Source organism: Balaenoptera acutorostrata, chromosome 1 (assembly GCF_949987535.1).
Source record: "Balaenoptera acutorostrata chromosome 1, mBalAcu1.1, whole genome shotgun sequence".
Classification (NCBI taxonomy): Eukaryota; Metazoa; Chordata; class Mammalia; order Artiodactyla; family Balaenopteridae; genus Balaenoptera; species Balaenoptera acutorostrata.
The window spans coordinates 153,592,822-153,617,662 of NC_080064.1; the positions used below are offsets into that span (position 1 = coordinate 153,592,822).

Here is a 24,841-nt window from a genome sequence, read left to right on the forward strand (position 1 = left end):
ATTAAAACCAAAATAAATCCCTTTGGTTTATCTATGGTTTTCTGTGATTCACACGTCAGTCTCTATTTATGCAAACCACTGAGAATTGACATTATGTAAATCTTTTTACTCCCCAATCTAAGCTCTTTTAAGCAACTGGACTCCCGTTCTCTGTGCTGTCAGAACTCTAGGTGGTCCATTTCCCTCCCAGGGCTGTCTTTCCCCTACATATGCTGCAGGGACCCTGTTGCTCAGTGACCCTGAGGGGACTCCTCCCCTTGGCCTGGTCTTAAGGGGGCTTAAGAGGGACTGGGCCCTCCTTAAATGCAACCCAGAAGAGGCAATCGATGGTCCTGACTCACCTCAGCTTCCGTGGAATTACTTTTTCAAACAAACTTGAAAATAACTGCTCAGGAAGCCCTGCAGTTTGAAGAGCCGGGTGTCAATTCAGTTCAGCTCAACAACTGTTTGTTAACGGCCTCCCAGGCTCTAGGCCACTGCTTGCTGAGCCTTCAGAGGAATGTGGAGATAGATGAGTGAGGCACAGCAGCCACCTCTGCCCTGGGGCATTCTCTGTCTCCCCATATACAGTCAGTCATGAGCTGCTCAGCATTCAGCATGGGCCTCCCACATGCCCACACATCAGGCACCCCTGTGGGCTGGCAGGACTCTGTCTGGCTAGGGAGGATCCAGACCTATCCCATCAGTGGTGCCTGGACCAGTGTTAGCCTGTCTCTAGGGCTGGGCCTCCCCAGTGGGTGATTAGTGGGGGTCCCTGGTAATAACCTCTCCAGACAGACCCTGGCACCTCTCTGTTGATGTGGCCCCTGTCTACGGACTGCTGATGTGAAGAAAGGTGACATCAAGGCAAGAGCACTGGCCAATACCCTGAAGTTCTCTTTCTGCTTAGCTGTGTGACCTTGAGCAGGCCACCCTACCAACTAAACCCCAGTCTCCTCAACTGTCAGATTGTGGAGGAAGTCCTTGCACACCTCCCAGGAACTTTAGCTTAAATGAGATGATGCACTTGAGTATGTGGAATAAGCTATAAAACACAACACAAAGTACTGTATTATTAAAATCATTAATTGTTCATTCTCAAAGGGACTTTAGAGATGATCTCATCCAGTGGTTTTCATAATGATATTTCAGGCCATGGAATCCTTTCCTGGGATGAAATCTTACATTGAAGCCCAATACATAACAGGAAAATGGAAAGAAAGAAAACCTGGCACAACTCTGCTGGGAGCTGAGGGAGGAGGTTGTCCCGCTGGTGAGGGTGAGTGCGAAGGGGCGGCTTGCTCAGGGCCCAGCAGGGCTGAAATGAGCACTCCAGTCTTCCAATTCCTAGTCCAGGCTCTTCCCATTGACATCAGATTGTCTTCCACAGGAAGATCCATGTTTACATAAAAGAAAAATTCAAGAGCAGTTGTCCTTAGATCTAAAATACTTGGTCAAATGCCTGGTCACATCTGCCTCTGGAGGTGAAGACTCCATCACTAACTTCTCCAAAAAATCAGCTGAAGCTAGTAGGCAGAGGCCTAGACCTCCGACTAGAAAAGCTGTTAGACCGCATCAGCTCTGGTCCCGTTGGGGGAATGCTAATTTTACTTGCTGATTCTCAAAGGCAGGCTCAGGCATTTCTGCAGGGCAGAAAGATCTTCCCTAGTTTACTTGCCCATTGGATGAGCCAGTGATGTTGAGGTGGGGCTACCCCAGGCACACAAGATGACCCTTTAGGAAAAGCCAAGAAGCTTCAGAAGAGTCAGCACAGACCCAGACACCCACATCCCCTCCCCAGGAGAGCCCCAGCCCCTGAGTGCTGAACTGACCCCACTGATGATGTGGCCACAACATCTGAATATGCTGCCCAGGCCAGGCCCCTGGCCCCTGGTCCAGGATTCTGACCCCCATGAGGCATTTGGTTGAAGAGCCCAGTATTTCCATGCCCTCAAGGAGGAGCTACCATTTCCCATCACAAATATCCACCATGGATGCATATTAAGCATTTGTAAGCCTACTGGTATACTTCATACTTCACCGTACAACCTCTTGGTATAAGAAGTTTTGGGTTGACTCCTCAATATCTGAAGAAGTACTTCCTTTTCTTTAGTCTTAAAACATCTCATTTCCGGTCTCAAGGGCCGCCTGACCTTTGATGTTGAGAGAACTGTTAAGAGGACCCTGTGCGTTCTGAGCCAATCCCTTCCTTTTATAACATTATGACCTCTGTGATTTCATCTTTCCAGGTTAAGACATTCTAACATTGATTCATTAGCTCATATTTATCTGTTTTTCATCCATTCATTTATTCATCCATTCTACAAATATTTATCGAGGACCCCCTAGGTGTCAGGTACTTTCTAAGTGCTGGAAATAGTGAACAAAAAAGACAATCCCTGCTCTCTTAGGGTAGGTAATACATTTTTAAAAAGTAAAAGACACAATGTGACATGCAAAGTACAATGCTAGACCTGCAGGGAGCCTTCAGAGGGGATAAGGTATGGATGTAAGTAACTGGTATCTTGTTTGGGAATTGTTGCTTGCAAGGAATAGAACCCCACCCAAATGAGCTCAAGTGAAAAGGGGGATATTGATAAGAATCAGATGTCCTTCAGAATAAAGGCAGGACCAGAGCATTCGGCTCTAAACGCCATCATCTCTTTGGGGTATATTCACATTGTCGTATGTTCTCCCTTCCTCCCTCTTTTTCTCATTCCCCCTCTCTGTCCCACCTTCCTTTCTTATCCCCTTTGCCCCTCCTCCCTTCTCTAAGAAGGGATGTGAGTAGGGGAGGCAACAGACGGCATCACTACTACAAGTGGACGCAAGATAGTAATTAGGGTAGAAGAGTGGTGTGAGCACAGCAAGGGCCGTTAGGGTTGGGAGGTGGGAGGATGACTTAGAGCTCCATGGAATCAAAGAAGGCTTTGTGGAGGAGGTGCTGTTTGAGTTGGGCCTTGGTGTGAGGAGGATTTGGACTCCTCTTGGAGATCAGGGTCCATTGCCAGAACAGAGAACGGAGGTGGAAGACTGCCAACTCAGAGCACTGGGAGGACAGACAGAAAAGGTCCTGATCTCTCCACTAATCGTCATCCCTCCATCCCTATGATGCCTTCAGTTAGGTTCCTCTTCAGAGTGGATGGGATTCTCCTGAGTGCCATGGCTTGGATCTGCAGGATCCAGACTACAGGCGCAGATGGGGTATGGCTGACAAGGGCCTGGGGAGACAGGGTTATGAAATTACATAACCATGGGCAGGGCAGAGGATGGATAAGGGCAGGGCTGGGAGAAATGCTGTCCAGTGGAGGTCAGAAAGCCACTCACTGGGACCCAAGTAATGTGGCTTGAAGATTTAGCCAGGTGGCAAGAGGGGCGGCTGCTCCGTCCTACCCACCTGTTAGTGTCAAGTCATCCAGTGACAGAAGCTTTGACGGAGAAGTCACATGACAGGTGAGCCTCCAGTCTGCCGACAATTTGCTGACTGATCGCTGGCATCAAGCACGCAATTCAGTGTTTGCTGGGTTCCTCTGTATTTATTGGCACTTTATATAAAATGACCATGTTGTCGGTCGTATCTGAGAACCTAACGAGTGGTGCCACCCGAGAGCCCTGGGTGGGGTGGGGCGGGGCCTTCCTGGAGGAGGTAGAATTAGTCACATATTATATGTGTCTACAAGTTAAAAAACAAAAAGCAGAGGCCTTGAAATGGTGGGGACAGGAGGATTCATTTTGAGCGTTCACAGTTAGCCAGTGCTTTCACATAAGTACTCTTCTGTTGGCTTTACATCAAGTCGGAAAAGGAGGGATTTTTCCCAATTTTGAAGGAGGAGACAGAGACTCAGAAGTTAAGATACCTGTTGAGATCACACAGCTAATTGGCAGAGCTGGGACTTAATTCTGTCTGACCCCAAAGCCCAGGCTCTGGGCATGCCAACACCTGTGCCTCCCCAAGAGCTGGGGGTCCTGCAGCAAGTCTTTGGGGCAGGTTCTGGGCTGGTCAGAGGCTGCCCGCACAGGGCTGTCCAGATTGTGATGATGGAAAAGCTGCCCCTCTCCCTCCCACAGACCTCTCCCCTACTTCTCAAGGATCTCAATCCCTCTGGTCCCCAAACAAGCATTTACAGTTTAAAAAATGACCTATTGCAGGTTGCTTCTTTCTTACAAGTTCAGGTATGGGATGAGTCAGACATGCCCCTGAGTGTACCTGCTACATGCAACATAAGTCAGAAAGTACAGGGCTTTCCCATAATCGGATGTCGGCCCAAGGGAAATCCTGTGATATGTGGCTTACGCTGCACTCAGATCCAGAGTCTTGAGACAGCATTGTTGGCTGGCTGTCCATCCACTGCATGAAGTATTGTCATCGTCAGGAAGAACCTGTTGGACACTGAATGGGTCTGGGGCTTAACTGCTTGAGTACAAGTGTCTTAGAGGAGACCTATCTGTTACGTGACATTTAGCTACTCTGAGCCTTGATCTCCTCTTCTCTAAAATGGGGATAACAGTATGTGTCATCATAAGAAATATACGAAGTAACATTAAGGTCACGGGCCTTTCTTCTCCCGTAAGCTCCCTAACGACAGGGAGGGCTTCTATGTGAGACCAGCGTGTACTTTTCACAGCCAACTGCATTCACTTAGGGTCCAGATCTGCAGATGACAAGGGCAGTCTTAGCGGTCACCCTGCCTGGGAACTCGACTGAACTTTCTTGCCCTGGACTGTGGTGTAGAACTTCAGTGCATCAGAATCACCGGGGGAGCCTTTTAAGTTACAGATTCAAGGGCTTCCCATCTGGTGATTTTTAGTGCAGTGGGTCTGAGGTGGGGTCAGAGAAATGATTTTTGAAAAGCTTACCAGGTGATACTGGAATTGCAGGCCAGAACGGGTTAAAGGGGACCCAGGCTCAGAGGCCAGGACAGTCTCCTGGGAGGAGGCCGCTTGGCATCTCCAACCTCCAGGCCTGTAGAGATGGAGAGGTTGGGGGCTTGTTTCTGTGGAAGAGGCTGACAGCAGGAGTCAATTCCTTGCTGTTGGAGAGCTGGGAACGAGGGTCAGAAAAGGAAAGTGATGGCAGTCACTGAGCAAGGACCTGGAGGCCTTGCAGGGATGTGACTGCACCGTGAGCCCCCTCCCTCAGGGCTGGGGCTGGACACCAGGCCTGTGATGGGCAGAGGGGCCGAGCTGCGCTGATGCCACAGCTGGGTTAACGGGCCGTGTCATTCTGTCTCCCTCCAGATCGTGTTCCGGAAGATCAGCGATGTGAAACGGGAGGAGGAAGAGCGCATGAAGCGGAAGAATGAGGCCCCCCTGATCTTGCCGCCGGACCACCCTGTCCGGAGGCTCTTCCAGAGGTTCCGACAGCAGAAGGAGGCCAGGCTGGCCGCGGAGAGGGGCGGCCGGGACCCAGACGACCTGGACGTGGAGAAGGGCAGCATCCTCACCGAGCACACCCACCACGGCCTGGTGAAGGCCAGCGTCGTCACCGTCCGCGAGAGCCCTGCCACGCCCGTGGCCTTCCCCGCGGCCACCGCGTCCACGGGGCTGGACCACGCCAGGCTGCAGGCGCCGCCGGGGGCCGAGTGCCTGGGCCCCAAGGCCGGCGGGGGTGACTGGGCCAAGCGCAAGGGCTGGGCCCGGTTCAAGGACTCCTGCGGGAAGGCTGAGGACTGGAGCAAGGTGTCCAAGGCCGAGTCCATGGAGACGCTCCCCGAGAGGACAAAGGCGAGCGGCGAGGCCACGCTCAAGAAGACAGACTCGTGTGACAGTGGCATCACCAAGAGCGACCTGCGTCTGGACAGCATGGGCGAGGCCAGGAGCCCCCAGGACCGGAGCCCCATCTTGGCCGAGGTCAAGCATTCGTTCTACCCCATCCCTGAGCAGACACTGCAGGCCACCGTCCTGGAGGTGAAACACGAGCTGAAGGAGGACATCAAGGCCTTGAACACCAAAATGACGAACATTGAGAACCAGCTCTCTGAGATACTCAGGATATTAACTTCCAGAAGATCCTCTCAGTCTCCTCAGGAGCTGTTTGAAATATCGAGGCCCCAGTCCCCAGAATCAGAGAGAGACATTTTTGGAGCGAGCTGAGAGGTCTGCTGAAGAAAACACGTCGAAGACAAAACACCCTACCCTCCTGCCCTATAGACACCACCTCCACCACACACACCTACATGACCAACAACTTTCAAAGTAGGCTCTTCCCGACAGAAAATCCAAGTGGGACCAGTCGCTTAGGCACGCTCTCTCCTTTTCTCTACCTGGGGGAAGATCCGGGAAGAGAAGCGTGCCACCACCCTGCAAGATGGCAGCTGCATCTGAACTGTCTTTGCACAATTTTGGAAGAGGAGGCGTGCCGTCTAAAGGGTATTTTCCTTCATTTTTAATTTTTTACTGCCATGATATTTGTAAAAGATGAAAACTACCAGGAAAGAACAGCAGCCATTGGGAATTGGTGGGAGAGCACCGAGAACCCCTCGTGTATATTACCACGCTGGGCTCCTTCGCCAGGAACCCCCAGAGACTGTGGTGGGCACAGGGAGTTCCCAGCATTCCCTGCCCTTGGACAGCCTGTGTCTGAGGTCACCGTCTATTTCCCTACTGTAGTCATTTGTAACAAGCTCGGGACAAGGGGAGCTTGAGGGACAGGGAGGGGAGGGTAGAGCCTTTCGACTTTCTGTCTCTAATGGTTAAGGCCGAAAAGCAGCTGAGGTGCTTTGGGTGCCTCCTGTAGACACTTAGAGCCGGGAATCTTCAGGTCTCCTTTCCCAAAAGAAATGAGCCAAGTGTAAGAGCTGGAGAGGGGCGGTGGCGATCCAGAGATTCTCTGGGCTATGGTCTGCACCCTGCTCCTATGGGATAGTGGAAGGGGAGGGCCCTGGAGGCCCCGGATGAATCTCTGGCCCGGCTCCATGCCACTGGCCTCATCACACAGGCCCTTTGCTTCTTTTCCTTCTTGACCTCTTCCCAAGTGTTCCTGTGGCATCCCTCAGGGCATGGGGCATCGGCAGGAAGGGTGATGAGCCCAGATTTGCTTTATTAGCAAAGCAGACACACACACATGACCTCAGAAAAATGATTGTAGCGAGTGCTATGTTTCTATTATGACTCTTGCTGGGATTTCCCTAGAGAAGTTTGTATTTTGTCCACTGCATGGGTTCATTCTAGGACACTCGGGAGCCGTGCTTGGCCTTACTTTTAAGCTAATCTCTTTATCTCATACTAAAGTCAGTAGGACTTCAAGAGAAACCATGAGATTGCAGGGCTGTGATTGTAGTGGCTTCAGGAGCTGGAAAAAGAGAAAGAGGCAGGAGTTTCCAGACTGTCTCTGTAAAGTGATGGAGAGAGGTGGCTGTGGAGCAGTGGTCCACGAGGAAGGTCTGAGCTTAGAGTGATGATCATGGAGCTACCTATGGGCCATCCAAGTCCCTATGCCATGATGCTCGGGACTCTCCACTGCCTCATAGTCCCCTGGGTTCAGGTTATTCGTGTGCTTGGGCTCCTTTCAGTGGTGTCTGAGAAAGGAAAGAGATCTCTCCCAGACAAAGTGGAGAGAGGGGTCAGGACCCTAAAAATTGATAAGTAAGATTGGAAGTTCAGCTCTAAAAACTCAGCTTTGAGAGAGTGAAATTAGGAGTGCAGGTGATCTGGATGATTAGTGACAGCATGGAATCATCTAGGGCACTGACCTTCTGCACATGTTATGCTGTGGCAATCCCGTCCTTAGCACCTCTGCCTGGCATTGCTTTGCAGCAGAGATTCTGGATCCCAATGTTGAGGTCCCTCAGTACTCAGAAGGGAACCTGACAGGTCAGGGCCTGCCCTACTAAAGATATCTAGTGCTTCTGAAAGCCTCCTGTCTGAGCCTACCCATTCCCTTTAGTCCTGCCCAGTGGCCATGACATGACCCAGGACTTGGACCTCAGTTGCCTGTGCAGAGTGGGGCTGTCCTCTCCTGGCTGCCAGGGTTGGCACAGACAGCCTTGGGGAGCAGAGTCTGAAAGGTCAACGTTAGGGTCCTTCCCCAGAGGCCCCACACACTCATGCAGCTTCTTCCGCGAGGCTTACAGGGGTGCCCCGATGCTTCCCGAGGCTGAGACATTATTGGATTCAGCCTCAGATGGCAGCATACAAAGAAGAAGTGAAATTTCCCAGGGCCGAGAGTCATGACTGTTAATGACTCTGGGTAAGCCGTGGGGCTTTCAGCCTCTTTAACTTGAGAAGCTGCCAACTAGTCTTTGGGGCTGAGGCTGTAAAATATCTGGAATCCCATCTGCCAGCTGCCCCTGAATCGTTCCAGTTTGCCATTCCCTAAACATGCTCGTCAACCTGCTTCCAGAGTTTAGGACTCGCTACTTGTAAGGCAGGGCGAGGGCCCTGATAACTGCAACACCCAACTTCAGAAGCACCTGCCCAGCATCCTGCAGGCCCTTCCCTCCAGCTCTGCCTGAGGGGTACAGGTGTCTATTAAGAAATGACTCCCCAGCTGGTTCTTAGGGGCAAAGATGCTAATGTGTGAGGCTTTGAAGTCCAGACCTGTTTTGGGGGGAAAATAATGCTTCGTGAATGTACTGCTTGATCAACTCCTAGGATTCAAACTGGGCTAGTGATGAGAAGCCCGGATCCGCTCATCTTGGGGTCACAGGGCCTGCAACCCATGCTCCTGGGGGTGACAGCGCACCACAGGTATGGCTGTATATGCTTTTATTCTTCTCCCCTTAAGGATTTAAGGATTTTAAGGATTTTTGCTATAATGGTTTTCTCTGGGAAAAAAAACAAAAACATTTTTAAATGAGCCAAACCTTCTTTCCTTGCATTTTTATGACATGCACTTGGCTGTGGGCTGCTTTGTACTACCTACACCCTTGCCCAGATGCTGCTCTGGCTTCCCAAGCAAGAACCACGAGCTTCAGATACCATTGACTCAGCCTTCCGCTTATAAACCGTTATCTGGTGGCTGAAGAGAGATTAGGGAAACAAAAGGTATTTGGGTATTGGACCCAACCATTAGACTTTAGAAAAGTTACGCTGAGAGATGTAGATTTACCTGAGCTATTTTTTTCTTTTCGAGGGAAGGGGACATGTCGTTATACCATTGCAGAGTAATTGCTGGTTACTTGATCTCTTACATCCATTCCTTACTTTGAATGTCATTCATAGGGCGGCTCCATTTCCCAGAGTACCCTGACAGGCTGTTTAGAGTGGGAGGTCCTGCCCCCACCACTTGGTTGGTTGCTGAACACGGCCACTCCCACCTCCCCACCCCCCCGCCCCCCGCCTCGCCTGGAGGTGTGGGAGTGAGGGGTGAGTCTGTGAAATAAGGTCAACAAGATGGAGTGCTTGTTCTTGGTGGAGGCGCCATCTCCAGCAATGAGTGCTGCCGTTCCATAGACCTACAAAGGCTCTCCCACTGGGTATGACGAGATTCCCATAGGAAGGAACGGGAGGCAGCCATCTGGTTGAGAAGCCTTGGTCCAGTGCACAGTCTTGGTATCTCCACCTTCATCCATCCCCTTCCCTCGCACTCACACCCCCTGGCTTGATTCCAAGACTTTTCTTTATATTCTGGACCTCAGATTAAATCTGTGGGCAAAGGGTTTGTAGCTAGTGGTAGGCAACCAATGGCTTCTAAAAACTCTGATGCTACAGCAACATGGGCCCTAGCGTTTCAAAGCTGTTCCCGTTTCTTGTAATCCAATTCCTGGGCTTGTTTTACCCTCAGCCTTCTAGATCATCCTCTGTGCTGCTGCTGGCCAACCAGCAGGCCCTTTCCTGGAATCCTCTTTCAGAAGTGGAGTTAGCACAGCTCAGAGTAAAAATGCACCCCATCACACCACCCCGTCCAGCGACCTTCCTCTCCTGAATCCTTAGGTGGAAGGGGAAGGCATTAAGCCAGCTGTTAAGCTTTGTGCCCAAGCCTGTGGGGAGTGAATGAATGCCTTAGAAATACCAGGTAGGTGTAGGAAGAGCCTCGTCTGCCCTTGCTGCCTTGACCACCAGTTAGCACATGCACCCTCTGGGAAATTTTAGGAGCCCTGGTGGACATACAAGTGGATGTGCGCTTGATGCATAGATTGTACAGTGTTTTGCAATAAAGATGTTTAGCCTTAAGACCCTTGAATGGCACTCCAACTGTGATGGAGCTGCCAACACTCTTTCCCCTCTCCTCCCTCCTCATGTAGTGTTGCTTAAAGAGGAGGCCCACTGAGGGCACACTCAGGCCCCCGGACAGCCTCTCTTCTGTCACTCCATCATTGTACTGCCTTCTTGCTCGCTTCGATAAAAATTACCTTCACCAGCTCTCGTGCCCTCCAACTGGACGAGATTTCACTGTTCTCCCAGCACTAGCTGCAGCCATCAGAGACAGCACCATTTTCTCACCCATCATGTTCATGTTGAGATGTTTTCATTTCCACCCCTCACAGTTCAAAAGAATCAATGTGAACTTGCCTCCTGCTTAAATTAGTTTCAAATGAAACTTCATTCTCATGTAAGCATATCAGACTTATTCTGGAACCTTTAGAACTGGACTTGAATACCCTGCAGGTGCCGGACCGGTGGGTGCCCTCCCCGCCCACCATTAAACTTTTCTTAGAGCCACTGTCTCTTTATCTGTGACTTCTGAGTCAGCCAACAGATCCATTAGTTTTGTTCAATGAGATGTTCACGGATCTTGTATCAGGATATGAACTGCTTTTATGCAAAGAAAGATGCAAACCCGCCCCCCCCCACCGCCCCCATGATGAATGTATTCTCAGTATTCAGACGCCGTATTTGTGCATCTGTTGGAGACTGCCCACATCTGACATCTCACTGATACTGCGAGGACATTTCTACTCACGAGCAGTTCATCATTCTGGGGCTCCTCCTTGTATTAACACTCTTGCCGTTGAGTCCTGCCAAATCCTTCACTGGATTTTTCTTCTTCCTTTGCATCTGTCACTTTGTCCAAAGGAGCATGAATCAACAGAAGTGCAAACGAGCTGAGACTACTTGTGTGGTCAGCTGAGTACGCTGACAGAACTCCACTGTATGACTGCAGCCTGGGGATGTTAAGAGGGACAAGTGGGCCCCTCCATTGATATTCCCTTCTCAATATTTTTAAACAAGCACAAATGATATTTGTTAAAAAAAAAGTTTAATTTTATTTATTATGGTAATTAATAAACTATTTTATACATGATCATACATGATTGCTTTTGCCTTGCCTTATAGAATTTCCAGGCATTGAATTGGGTGTTCGCACCTAAGATGACTGACAGAACAAGGTGGTACTTTCTAGTCCTTTTCAAGAGCCTGGGGAGCGCTCATTTGGATAGCACCTGTAACTGTGGTTTTCGGAGAACTTCTTAAAATTCTAGAGACACCAAGACTGTGTGTCAGTCAAAGTACTGCATAGCAAGAGAATAGTTGTGAAGGAGCTTCACCATATGATGTTGAAATAATAGAGCTGCATCTGCTATACAAATGTACAGAGATGCCCTCCAAACCTGGCATCACTGGAAAATTGTGGTACAACACACTGATTGAACACAGAACTGAAGTTGACCTCCCACCTAGAACTGAACTTCTTTTTAATCTTTCTTGAACAATTTGGATTAAAATTTGTGTACTCATTCTTTGCTGCCTTTTAAAACATACTGTCAAAAACTTAACTGAGTCTTTTTGGAATGACTCAGTGTCAACAATATGAGTTCTGATCTGTGCTTTAATTCACTAATCGTCACAGAAGCCATTAAGGTAGAGGACCGCTTGTCCCTAAGCTAGTCCTGTACACCAGCACTGTTTCAGTTCTGCTGTGGTTTTAACAGGTATTGCTTCCTGCTCATGGCAAGATTCGCCACAATACTGCCAACATGAGTTCTTATTTCATACCAATGGACTACATTTCAAAAAATGGCACTTTTCTTTTTACAGATAGTACAACTTAGGGAGGAGGCATCTGTGATCTGCAAGCCATATTCAGGCCTCTGCTTGATTTCATAGGGCCACAGTATAAATCCAGTATTTTTAATGACTTTCTCCCCACACCCTATTATTTATTTTTTTACATTGCAGAAAAGCATAATAAAACTAATTTAAGGGTGATATTTTTTAAAATTCCAAATGATTGATGTGACTATGATTTTTATAATTAGTCAAAAGGACTAAGTAACACAGAGCCACGTAATAGATATTACATTTTGGATGACAAATGGGTTTCAACAATAAAAAAGAGGGATTTTGTTGGTTGGTTTTAAAATAAAACAATTACCCTGAAGAAGGGCCTCAGAGAGGCATCTCAGCATGCACTGAGAAAGGCCAGGACCGTCAAGATAATCTGGTTTCTCCACAGTTGGTCTTTTTGTATGGATGTGTTCTGGTACATTTGCTAGAAAAGAAACTCATTATATTATGGTTAATTTGTTATACTTAATCAGTAATTATATTATTACCTTAAATAAGCAATGAGCAGTCTCAATTTCTCTAAGGGGAAACCCCCTCCCACTAAATTACTCTTCTCCCAATATGCAGATCATTATACAATTATATATATGATTGATATATTTTCTGTCTAAGTCTGCAGCCTTTAGTAGAACAAAAGGCTTCTGCTGTCACTTTTCAAATAAATTAATCTGAGGAAATAACGAAATAAATACTTTTCAGTCTTCTTGCATGGTCCCAAGAATTAGTCAAAATGACCAATATTTTGCTGTCCTTCAGATGTTTTACTTGCCTCCTTGGGGCTCGTCATGACAATCATGCTTGGAGCTCTCCGGTTTGCTCACAGAGCTAGGTTGGAGTCGGAGGATCCTGGGGCTAGAAATGACCTTGGGATCTGCCTAGCTGTTTCCCTTCCCTGTGCTTGAAGTGGCCCAGGGCTGATAACTATGGAAAGTGATGCATCGGATCCTCCTCAGCTGGAACTGCTCTGTCTACTCAGACACCTCAGGAGTCTTTCATTTAAAGGAACTGCAAGATTTGAGCTCATATGCATGAAAAGAGACATCATTTTCATATTACAGTTGGAGAAAAGCAAGAGGTTAAAGAAAACACTGGTCCTGGATAATCCACATATTCTTTAACCAGGCCTCAAATATATAGCTAAAGACAGTAATCATTTACTCATTCCGGAGAACCACTCTAAATCATAGAATAGCTTGAAAGAAATTCAGGATTATTACTTTCAAATATATTCACTGACTCTTCCAATATAGTTTAATGAGTAAATAAGCCTATTTATTTTTATATAAATGGCGTCTCTGAAGAGTTGAAAATATTTTGCACTGTTTATATATGCACATGCATTAGACATTTCCCTGCAATTATCTTCACACTACTTTTTCCCCTGTAAACTTCAGCCAAGAGGGCTCTGGCTGACCACAAATCTTGAATGTGTTAAGAGTCCGTGAAGTTTTACTGTATTCATCTGACTGCTCAATCTTCCTCAACTTCACCCCCTCCTTAAAACTTTGCAGCACCTTGGACTCACCTGCCTGTCTCCCCCTGTCCTTTACCAAGCCAGCTGCCGAGGCGACTGCTGCCCTGGTCTGCCTGCCTCCCTCCAGCCTCTGCCCTTTGCTGCAGCTAACACGGTGTGTGACCCTCTCTGGCATCCATGGCTGGTCCCCTCCCCACTCTCTTCCAAGCAGAGTGGCCAGGAAGAAAGGATGTCAGCAAAATGGTCCTGCACTAGGAGTTTAAACCTCACTGAGCTAATAAGCACAGCCAGGACACAAGGACAATAGCAAATGACTAACAGGAGACAGCGGGGCACAGACCAGGTCCAGGTGCACCTTTCACTCAATGACAATTAATTCGTGTGCTTGAGATGTTCTATTCTCCCATAATTGGGTACACTCTGGATTCAAATTCTGAAACTGCTTCACTTACCCTCTGCCCCCTCAGAAGAAAAAATCCAAAGCCAAACAGAAGTATTCTGAATTATCTACCACTTGGGGCCATTAGTGGCCTGTCAGCATCTTTCCAGAAGAGTGAATAATTCAGAATTAGGTAAGTGTGTTTTGATTTTAAACATTTTCCTCAAAAAATATTCAAAACAATTTTACAAAAATATGAATTATCTATGTGATAGAAAAGGCTCCATTTTATTTGAAACAAAACAAACAAGGTAAACCACGGAGTGTAAATCACTCAGTGGGAAGATGACTGCTGGGACCTGTGTGAAGAGAGGAGAGACCACAGGAAGTCATCTTTACCCTCTATGACTTGCCTGATAGCACCTGTCTGTGATACACTATTCCCTGGTTTTTTAATTCTGCTTCTTTATTGGGAGACAGTTAACTGTCAGGTAGAGGAACTGCCATGCTTATACTTCTCTGCAAATCTAGGGAAGAAGCAGCCAAATGTAGATCACCCTGATGAAGCTCAAGTAACAGCTCTCCTTGGGTACTGACTCCTTGCAATGCCACAGAACATATTCAGTCTTCTCCGACCTGGTAATTAGAAACACAGCTGTGGCTTTGTCACCTCCCTGCTGAGGAGCTAAAGTGTGAAGCTAAATCCAGTGCTGGTTCTACAGACTACACTGCAGGACATGGGGAAGGGCACACTCAAATGCCACTGACCCAACATGTTTCAGAAATACTGCCCAGTGGAGGACAGGCCTATCACTAATCAGAATTTCTATGCCTCAGTCAAGAAATGTCTATTACATTTCATTCTTGGTAAAGGAGAAAGAACCCAAGTGGCCCTTGGGACTGGATTCTGGATCACAATGTCACCATGTGCAGCTAGGCAAGACATTTTACTGCTTTGGACCCCGGCTTACTCAACAGGAAAATGATTGGGCTGGGAAGATGATCTCTAAGTTCCCAAAGTTATGAGAGCTCAAGCTTCCAGTCTTGGAGTGAGGTAACTTCAACAAAAGATGAGCACATCAGGCACTGGTCCCCTGGAAGTTACCTTGAGGTGCAAGGTCAGGGTGAAGCACTATTTGTCTTGGAAGCCAGCAAAAAGGGCTGACTGGGGCCCAGAGCCATTAGTTCGCGGAGTATGTCTGGGCCCAGGCAATGCCCACATGGGAGTAGCAGTACAGGAATCCCAGGACAGAGAGGGTCACACACGGCCAGCCTGCAGGGGGAGGACAGAGATGGAGGATGGTTAGGAATGTCTGGGGCAGGACCTCCCACCGGCCCAAACTGTCCCCTTTGGAGAAGGCAACTCAGGAAACAACGTGGGCCTCCATTTATGCATTAAGACACATGCCTCCTAGAAAGTCTGCACTAATTGGAACACCAGCAAGTTGATCCCTATGTCCCCAGTGGGAATGGGTCAGCAAAAAATGAGGGGGTGCACTATCACACATGCAAATTACATTTAGAAATAGGACAAGCTTTTAAAGAATACTTATTTAGAAGACTAACGTAGTTAATAATCAAAAAAGATGAAACATCCATGACACCCATAGTAAATCTCAAAAATGTACATTGACCATTATATTGAATTGAGTGCCATCTGCCAGCACACAAAAGAGAGAGCCTACATTAAACATTCAGTTTCAAAAGTCAAAGCTTTTAGTGGTTCCTTCTATAAGTACTTGTCTTAGAATATCTGATGTTTTTTTCTTCTTTTTAAAAAAAGTAACAGCCCTTTCTGCTACTTGTTACTTAATGATCTCCACGTCTTCTACATGTTTCACTTATTCAAACATTGGGGGCTTGGGGAGCCAGAGGTGCTGTGGAAGGTACCAGATGCCAAAATAGAAAGATTCAGTCCTGTGTCAAAGGTGCTCCCACTTCAGCGTGGAAAAGACAAACACGCTCCAGTGGGATTTACGAGCCATGTAATGTGTGCTAGGTAATGATGTGTACAGAGCACATTTAAACTGAGCCATGTGGGATGAGCAAGAGTATGTCAGATGGAAAGGAACCAGGGACAAGCTACCAGAGAGACCACTTGATGTGTGACCATAATGGGGTCATCCAAGGAACAGGGATCATGTGATGTGACTACTGCACAGGGAGGGGCGGGCAGGGTAGAGATAGAAGTAGGAGGAGGGAAGCCACTGAGGGTTATTATAACTCTGGCAGGCTCTCTCCTTGCTATGTCAACCATTAGCTGCTATTATTAATATGACATAGGTTCAATCGATATGGCATAGCGGTTAAATGTGCAGTTGCTGAAGTGGAATTGGACACAAGTTCAAATCCTGGCTCTGCCACTTGCCAGCTGTGTGACCTTGAGCAACTTAACTAATCTCAAATGTAAAACTAGGAGGGATAGAGCAACTTACTGAATAGTGTCTTTATAAGGTGCCATGGACTGAACTGTGTACTCACTCCTCAATTCATATGTTGAAGCCCTAACCCTCAGTGTGATGGCACTTGGAGGTGGGGCCTTTGGGAGGTAAATAGGTTGAGATGAGGTCATGAGGGTGGGGCTCTCATGATGGGATTAGTGCCCTTATAAGAAGAGACACCAGAGACCTGGCTTCCTCTCTCTCTGTGCCATATAAGGACACAGTGAGAAGGCAGCCATCTGCAAGTCAGGAAGAGAGTCCTCACCAAGAACAAAACCATCAACCAAAAAAACTTTGATCTTGGATTTTCCAGCTTCCAGAAAAATAAATGTCTGTTGTTTAAGCCACCCAATCTATGGTATTTTGTGATGGCAGCCTGAGCTAAGATATAACAATTGTGTGAAATGATGTAAAGACCTGCACGGTGCCTGGCCCATGGTGGAGCACTAAAGAAAGGTAGTAATGTAATAGTGGTATTGAGAGGGTACAGAAGTCTTTCTGCACCAAGATTAGAGTGACAACAGGGAGAGTAAGCCCTGGTCTTCCTCCTAATTCCCGTCTTCGACTTGCTCCTGGGACTGGCTTGGCACAGTGTTTTCCCAGGCCCTGAAGGCAAGAGAAGAAAGGGCAGTAGAGGAGGCCCAACAGCCTGGCTCTAGGACCAGCCCTGCAGTCCCACCTGCCGTCTGCTAGTCAGCCAGGCTAAGAGTTTCCTATACCTGCTGGAACAAATTACCACAGACTTAGTGGCTTCAAAGAAGAGAAATTTATCCTCTCACACTTTTGGAGGCCAGAAGTCTGAAATCAAGGTGTTGGCAGAGCTCCCCTCTCTCTGAAGGCTCTGGGGGGAGGATCCTTCCTTGCCTCTTCCAGTTTCTGGTGACCCCAGGCCTTCTTTGGCTTATGGCAGCCTTCCTCCCTGTGTCCTCTTCTCTAATAAGGACACCACCAGTCATTGGATATAGGGTCCACCCTAAATCCAGCATAATTTTTTTCTCAAGATCCTTAACTAATTATACCTGCAAAGACCCTATTTCCAAATGAAGTCACATTCTGAGGTTCTAGGTACATATGAATTTTGTGGGTGCTATTCAGCCCAGTACAGCCAGCTACTTTTTCAAGCTTCAAGATAGACCCATCCTGCCTGGAGGCGCCCTCAGATCCCTCACCCCTGTGGCTCAGACACAGATGCCAGGGGACCTTTCAACACCTGGTCTTCAGTAGCCTCAGGGAGCAGGATGAGGGGAGGGGGCTTCAGGTGCAGGAGGCAAACCCAGATTTCAGCTGTGTTTAGGGTAAGGCATCAGCACGTGTTTGGTAAACACAGAAACCAGAGTCTGGCTGCAGAAGTGGGAGAATGGGGATGTTTCATTTACACAAAGCTGGGCCTGGGGCATTGCACAGCTGTGCTTGGCCCCGAGGCTGTCAAGGGACATCCCTGAGAAAGCTTCTGCCCAGCACACAGAACTGCAAGGAGCCCTGCCCAGAGGTAAGGCATATACATGTTCAGTCTGGACCACAGCTGGGCCCTGAAAATTCTCCCTAGTGTTACTGCATGCCATGCACAGAGGCAGCTAGACAGCAGTAATCCTGACTCTACTAGGAGACCCTAGCAGGATCTCAGTTTCTCTATCTACACAATGGGAGGTCAAAAATAAATAAAAGCATGTGAAATAAAATAAGATCACAGGTTTGGTAGCGCTTTTAAAAAGTATTTCAGAAAGGCAAAGGATTACCTGAGAATTCTCTTATGTACACACAGCTCATTGGTCTTTTTAATGCATGAGTGTTCCTCCAGACACTAACCCCAGTGTGTACCAGATGGCATTCAAGAACCCGTTCTCCTTTCCTGACCTCGGGAGTAAGATATGTGATGATAACAAAAAGACAGATTCCACAAGTCACCCTTCGACAGCATTCAACCAACACTTGACGAGCATTTGCTATGTGCCTGGCCCTGTTCTTCAACTGCGGCTGCTGCTAGCCAAGCAGATGTGGCCCAAGTGTGACGGGGTGCTTGGGGCAGAGGCCCCTCTTCATCAGGGCTCAGATAAGCACAGGATCATAAAACTGGAAATAAGTGGACTGTCATTCTGGCAACATGACAAGGGTTGCTATGATATACGGTCATCCAGGCTTGTCAACCATTAACAAAAAAGATGGCATCAGAAAGGGTTCTGGGGCTTCCCTGGTGGCGCAGTGGTTGAGAGTCTGCCTGCCAATGCAGGGGACATGGGCTCGAGCCCTGGTCTGGGAAGATCCCACATGCCGCGGAGCAACTAGGCCCGTGCGCCACAACTACTGAGCCTGCGCGTCTGGAGCCTGTGTTCCGCAACAAGAGAGGCCGCGATAGTGAGAGGCCCGCGCACTGCAATGAAGAGTGGCCCCCTCTTGCCACAACTAGAGAAAGCCCTTGCACAGAAACGAAGACCCAACACTGCCCTAAATAAATAAATAAATAAATAATAAAAATAAAGGAATTCCTTAAAAAAAAAAAGCGTATGTCACTTTATAAAAAAAAAAAAAAAAAAAAAGAAAGAAAGGGTTCTGTCCTGCCAAAGGAACACGGATCTCATCCTTCGGCCCTCTCTCCCCCTGGCCTTTCCCCACTAAGTTTTCTTCTTCCATGTTGTCCCTTCTCACCAGGCTTTCCAAATCTATGTGTCCAGAAAACTCCCTTATCCCCACATCCTCAAACCCATGCATGCATACACACACACACATCATTAGTGTGGCTTATAAAGACTGGTGGGCTGTACTGTACTGGTCAAAGGAAAAGATCCTACTTTAGGGCTGAAGCCCCCTGCACACTCTGTACGTTTACGGCTAGGCCCCCAGAGTCAATGATATGTGCAGCTTCCTGGTGGGCTTTTGATACCTGGACCTAACAAGATGCAAACAGGTGAACAGTTTGAACAGGTGAACAGTGAGGCAGCATTGAAGATATTAACAGTGTGCTAGCGAGTTAGACAACTGTTGCAAAGGATTGGGGTATACAGTTAATAAGACAGATTATTTAACAGATATAGCGAAATGCATATAAGTAGGATGTTTAGCACAATAAAGTCAATTAAGAGGACCAAGGTAGGTGTATAATATATGGAGTTAATAGGTGGTTGTATCATGATATTGTTAATAGGATATTGGTGCATTGTATAATAACTACAGCTAATGAGAGACAGGCAGGACACAGAGGGGAATGGCTGTAGCTAATAGAAAGTGAACCATGTAATTTTACTTGAGGTTATTAAGGCTGAGCCACTCTCTGAGCAATTACATCAGTAGGAAAGGACTAGAAAGGCAGAGGTTCAGGACACTGAAGGAAAAGACCATTATCATGCAGGGCCATGAGAAGTCAAAGGATATGTCCAGCTGGTTTGCTGGAAAGTGAAGGGATAATCAGAACAAGAAGCAGGTCTAATGAAAAATATTGTTTAAAAAGTAATGTTGTAGGGCTTCCCTGGTGGCGCAGTGGTTGAGAATCTGCCTGCCAATGCAGGGGACACGGGTTCGAGCCCTGGTCTGGGAAGATCCCACATGCCGCGGAGCAACTAGGCCCGTGAGCCACAACTACTGAGCCTGCGCGTCTGGAGTCTGTGCTCTGCAACAAGAGAGGCCACGATAGTGAGAGGCCCGCGCACCGCGATGAGGAGTGGCCCCCACTTGCCGCAACTAGAGAAAAGCCCTCACACAGAAACGAAGACCTAACACAGCCATAAATAAAAATAAATAAATAAATAAAATTAAAAAAAGAAAAAAAGTAATGTTGTAAAATGGTGCAGCCACAGTGGAAAAGAGTACGGAGGTTCCTCAAAAAAAATCAAACATAGAATTACCACATATATACCCAGAAGAATTAAAAGCAAGAACTAGAAGAGGTATTTGTACACCCAAGTTCACAGCAGCACTGCTTACAACAGTCCCAAGGTAGAAGCAACAAGCATCCACTGACAGATGGATACACAAAACGTGGTCTACATATATAATAGAATATCAGTCAGCCTTAAAAAAGGAAATTCTGACACCTGCTACGACATGGGTGAACTTTGAAGACATCATGCTAAATGAGATAAGCCAGTCACAAAAGGACAAATACTGCAAGATTTTCACTTATATAAGGTACCTAGAGTAGTCAAATTCACAGAGACAGATAATACAATGGTGGTTGCCAGGGGCTGGGAGGAGTGGGGAGTTAATGTTTAATGGGTACAGAGTTTCAGTTTTGCAAGGGGAAAAAAGATCTAGACATGGATGGTGGTGATGCTTGCATAGCAATGTGAATGTACTTAACACCACTGAACTGTAGACTTAAAATGGTAAATTTTATGTTATATATATAATTTACCACAATAAAAAAAATTATGCTGAGTGAAAGAAGCCATCAACAAAATAATACATGCTGTATTATTCTACTTATATAAAATGCAAACTGATTTATAGTAACAAAAATCATGTCAGTGGTCACCTGGGGCTGGAGCAGAGGGAGAAATAGATTACAAAGGGGCACTAGGAGTCTTTGGGGATGATGAAGATGTTTTGCATCTTGATCACGGGACAGTTTTTCAGGGTATATACAACTGGAAAATACATTAAATGGATATATTTTATTGTGCGTAAATTATTTCTCAATAAAGTTGTCATAAAAAATTTGTTAAAGGTGTTCTTGGAACATCAGCAAATCACAGGCTTGCAGTACTCTACTGCAATGTCCTAGACTATATATGCCCCAAGGTATTCAAACAAAAGATGCAAGAAGATGCAATTCATTTTTTTTAACATCTTTATTGGAGTATAATTGCTTTACAATGGTGTTAGTTTCTGCAGTATAACAAAGTGAATCAGCTATATGTATACATATATCCCCATATCTCCTCCCTCTTGCTTCTCCCTCCCATCCTCCCTATCCCACCCTTCTAGGTGGTCACAAAGCCCCGAGCTGGTCTCCCTGTGCTATGTGGCTGCTTCCCACTAGCTATCTATTTTACATTTGGTAGTGTATATATGTCCATGCCACTCTCTCACTTCGTCCCAGCTTCCCCTTCCCCCTCCCCGTGTCCTCAAATCCATTCTCTACATTTGCGTTTTTATTCCTGTCCTGCCCCTAGGTTCTTCAGAACCATTCTTCTTTTTTTTTTTAGATTCTATATATATGTGTTAGCATACGGTATTTATTTTTCTCTCTCTGACTTACTTCACTCTGTATGACAGACTCTAGGTCCATCCACCTCACTACAAGTAACTCAATTTCGTTCCTTTTTATGGCTGAGTAATATTCCATTGTATATATGTGCCACATCTTCTTTATCCATTCATCTGTCGATGGACACTTAGGTTGCTTCCATGTCCTGGCTATTGTAAATAGAGAACACTGTGGTACATGACTCTTTCTGAATTACGGTTTTCTCAGAGTACATGCCCCGTAGTGGGCTGCGATTCATTTTTCTATATGATGCTGTGTCTTCAGTCCCTCACCTCCCTAGGGGCAGGAGGACTTGCCATGTGTGGGACTGAACACTGGGCTCCTCTCATCACGCTTCCTTCCGCTGGGGCCTCTGAGGAGGACAGCCAGAGGAACTCTCTTAGCCATGCCGATGTGTTCAGCAGCTGAATCAGCACAAATCCCTATGCTGGGGAAGAAATCAATCCTTCCTAATGGGAGAGGGGTTAACTGAGTTGCTGAATTGTGTGTGAGCTATCAATTACCCCATCAAAGGCTTGCTCTGCTGTCAGGATGGGCAATGCTGCTGAGCCTGTGACCGCCATCTTGGCTCTAACAAGGCTCTTTTAAAGGCCGCATCCCACTGTTAACCGTTTTGAGAAGAAAACAGCTGGTGACCAGCATGTGAACAAACTTTGCAGGGAAGCCTTCTTCCCATCCTTCCTTCCAGTCAACCAGAAACACAGTCCCTATCCATATGTGAGTAGTTTACAAAGAATATGCAATCTACTGTACAGTTTACAAAGAATACACAATCTTTTTTTTTTAGTTTATTTATTTATTTGTTTATTTATTTATTTACCTATCTTTGGCTGCGTTGGGTCTTCGTTGCTGTGCACAGGCTTTCTCTAGTTGCGGCGAGCAGGGGCTACTCATCGTTGCGGTGCACGGGCTTCTCATTGCAGTGGCTTCTCTTATTGCGGAGCAGGGGCTCTAGGCACGCGGGCTTCAGTAGTTGTGGCACGTGGGCTCAGTAGCTGTGGCTCGCGGGCTCTAGAGCGCAGGCTCAGTAGTTGTGGCGCACGGGCTTAGCTGCTCCGCGGCATGTGGGATCTTCCCAGGCCAGGGCTCAAACCCATGTCCCCTGCATTGGCAGGCGGATTCTTAACAACTGCGCCACCAGGGAAGCCCAAGAATACACAATCTTAGTGAATCCTCACAACACCTTGAGATAGAAATTACTAACCTATACTAATATTCTTTCTTGAAGCTATATTGCCTCAAAGGGGCCCAGAGTCCACATCCCAAGGCCAGGGTGTCAGACTGAATCCTACTTGGAGAATAGTCTGAAGGACTTGAGTCTGTCCTTTAGTTTTATCTACAATTATCTATCATTTATCTACCATTAACAATGCCCTAGCGTCCTCCCTCCATCCACTCAGGCAAGGTTTCTAGCCAGAGGCTCTGACACCCTGTTGCCCGTTGTCCCTCCCACTCATCCACTGCTCAGTCGTCCCCTTGCTGAGTCACAGTTCTCCTGAGGGTTGAAGAACATCTTGACCCTCTCAGCTTGGCTCTTGGGTCCCTACAGCTGGACGGATAGACTCTCACCTTCTGGCCCCATGAGGCAGCAATGTCACCCAGTGACTCACAGCCATTCTAAGAAAGGGAAAAGAGGAGCTTCCCATCCTAAGAGCCATCAGGCTACAAAGGAAACAAGTCTCACCTCTCCAGACAAACTCGCCTTGGCTGGAGCCTAGAACACAAATGTGAAGGATGTATCATGATCACCAAGGGCCACCAACATATCCATCCATATCCCTGGGGATGCAAGTGCATATATAACAGCCCACATCACCATCTGGGTGAAGACGAATGTGAGACTGATGAATTTCAACCTCTACAGAGGGCCTTTGTGAATGGGCAGGCTCAGAGGATATCCAATAGGGAAATGGAGTGAAGAGGTGATTCTCAGAGATGCTGCAGAAGACAAAGACATAGGATGTGGTGACTGATGGAGTTGGGGGCCAAAGAACATATTCCCTCTCACTGACCCTGAGCACTGCCTCAGACAGTACCCTCAGGGCTGACACCAGCTGGTGCACATCAGAGAGACCATACCTTACGTTAACAGACTGATGCGCTACCCTACTAGTTAGTAAAAGCCATGGTCCCGGCCTCTCCTCAGGACCTGTCCTCTGATATATATAACATCCGAAGGAGTAACACCTGGCTCTGTAGGGGCCTCTAGGACCTGCTCCAGCACTTAGCCACCATCTCTTTGAGTTGACTGGTCTGTGCCCGTGCCTTACCATTTGTTAGATATTTTGAATACCATCCCCACATCCTACATATATATTGCTCTGCCTTGGTGGCATTTTCTACTCTGAGGCCAGTGAAGGCTGAGTGTTTCTTTGCTTGGAGAACGAGCTCGTGCATCAGACTCTAGTCCCAGAGGGGCTGGCTCAGGATCTGAGAAACACCAGGGCACTCTCCGCACCGCCCCACCGGCTTCACTACTGTCATTTCATTAATTATTCAGAAGGACTTTATACGCTGTCTTCATTAAAACAGCTTGCTCCTGACAGCACTTTATTTTTAACAATACTCAGATCTGATGCGGGGAAATGATAAAGGGCTTTGGTAGCTTTATTTCAGTCTTATTTTCCAGAGTAGCCCCAGCCTGGAGATATTGTGGAGCCGTTCATTAAATGGTCCTGAGCCTGCAGATCTTCCTTCACAGCTCAATTTAGAGCTTTCATCTTAATAAAGCTATAGGACAGGAGCCTTTTCCTGTCCAAGGGCTCCCTTATTGAAGGATATACAGCAAGAGCACAGGTGCCCAGGTTTCCAAGCCTGTACACTGCTGGGTCTATTTTCAAACCCACGGGCATATGGACAGAAGGTCTAAAGAACAGGGTCTTGCTATTCTAGGGTTAGAATAACCATTTCTTACCTTCATGTCATTTATAAACCAGGGCCTCAAACCCAGGTTTTGAGGCCTCAGTGTTCTTTCAAAAAACGCTCAGCTGCCTCTTTCACACCCTCTCATGAGAAAGAAGAACTAGGTGGTTCTCATTTGTTCAAAATTGAAGCATGGAATTCTAGGGCACTGGTTCTCAAACACGAGCCCACATCAGAATCACGGGGAGGGCATGTTAGAATGCAAGGTCCCATCCCCCAGAGTTCCTGATCCAGGATGTCTGGGTGGGCCTAAGATTTGCATTTCTACCACGATCCCCAGTGATGTGGATTCTGCTGGTCCAAGAGTCACCCTTTGGGACCCCTGTTCCAGGGCACTCTGCCCAGGGCTGAGGGAAGAGCTTATACCGGTGGTCCGCGCACTGACTGGGCTCTCTCTCGAGCAGAGGGGATGGACGAGCCCTGAGCATCACAGGTCGCCAGGTGCTTTGCTGGGTGCACTCCGCATCCTCACAAACACCTTCCCAGGGAGGTATTAT

The 24,841-nt window shown here is 47.3% G+C and overlaps 2 protein-coding genes across 6 annotated transcripts in view; one reads left to right on the top strand and one right to left on the bottom strand.

Moving 5' to 3' along the window:
- Nucleotides 1–10,326, top strand: part of KCNH1 (potassium voltage-gated channel subfamily H member 1) — a 430,914-nt gene extending 420,588 nt beyond the window's left edge. For both annotated transcript variants that reach the window (XM_007163985.2, XM_007163986.2), the window contains exon 11: nucleotides 5,218–10,326. In XM_007163985.2, coding sequence (XP_007164047.1) covers nucleotides 5,218–6,072 — 855 coding nt within the window. In that variant the 3' untranslated portion in view covers nucleotides 6,073–10,326. The remainder of the gene's footprint in view (nucleotides 1–5,217) is intronic.
- A 758-nt stretch (nucleotides 10,327–11,084) lies between these two features.
- The window catches only part of HHAT (hedgehog acyltransferase), a 364,344-nt gene continuing 350,587 nt past the window's right edge, over nucleotides 11,085–24,841 (bottom strand). For all 4 annotated transcript variants that reach the window (XM_007163983.2, XM_007163984.2, XM_057526261.1 and 1 more), the window contains exon 12: nucleotides 11,085–15,054. In XM_007163983.2, coding sequence (XP_007164045.2) covers nucleotides 14,963–15,054 — 92 coding nt within the window. In that variant the 3' untranslated portion in view covers nucleotides 11,085–14,962. The remainder of the gene's footprint in view (nucleotides 15,055–24,841) is intronic.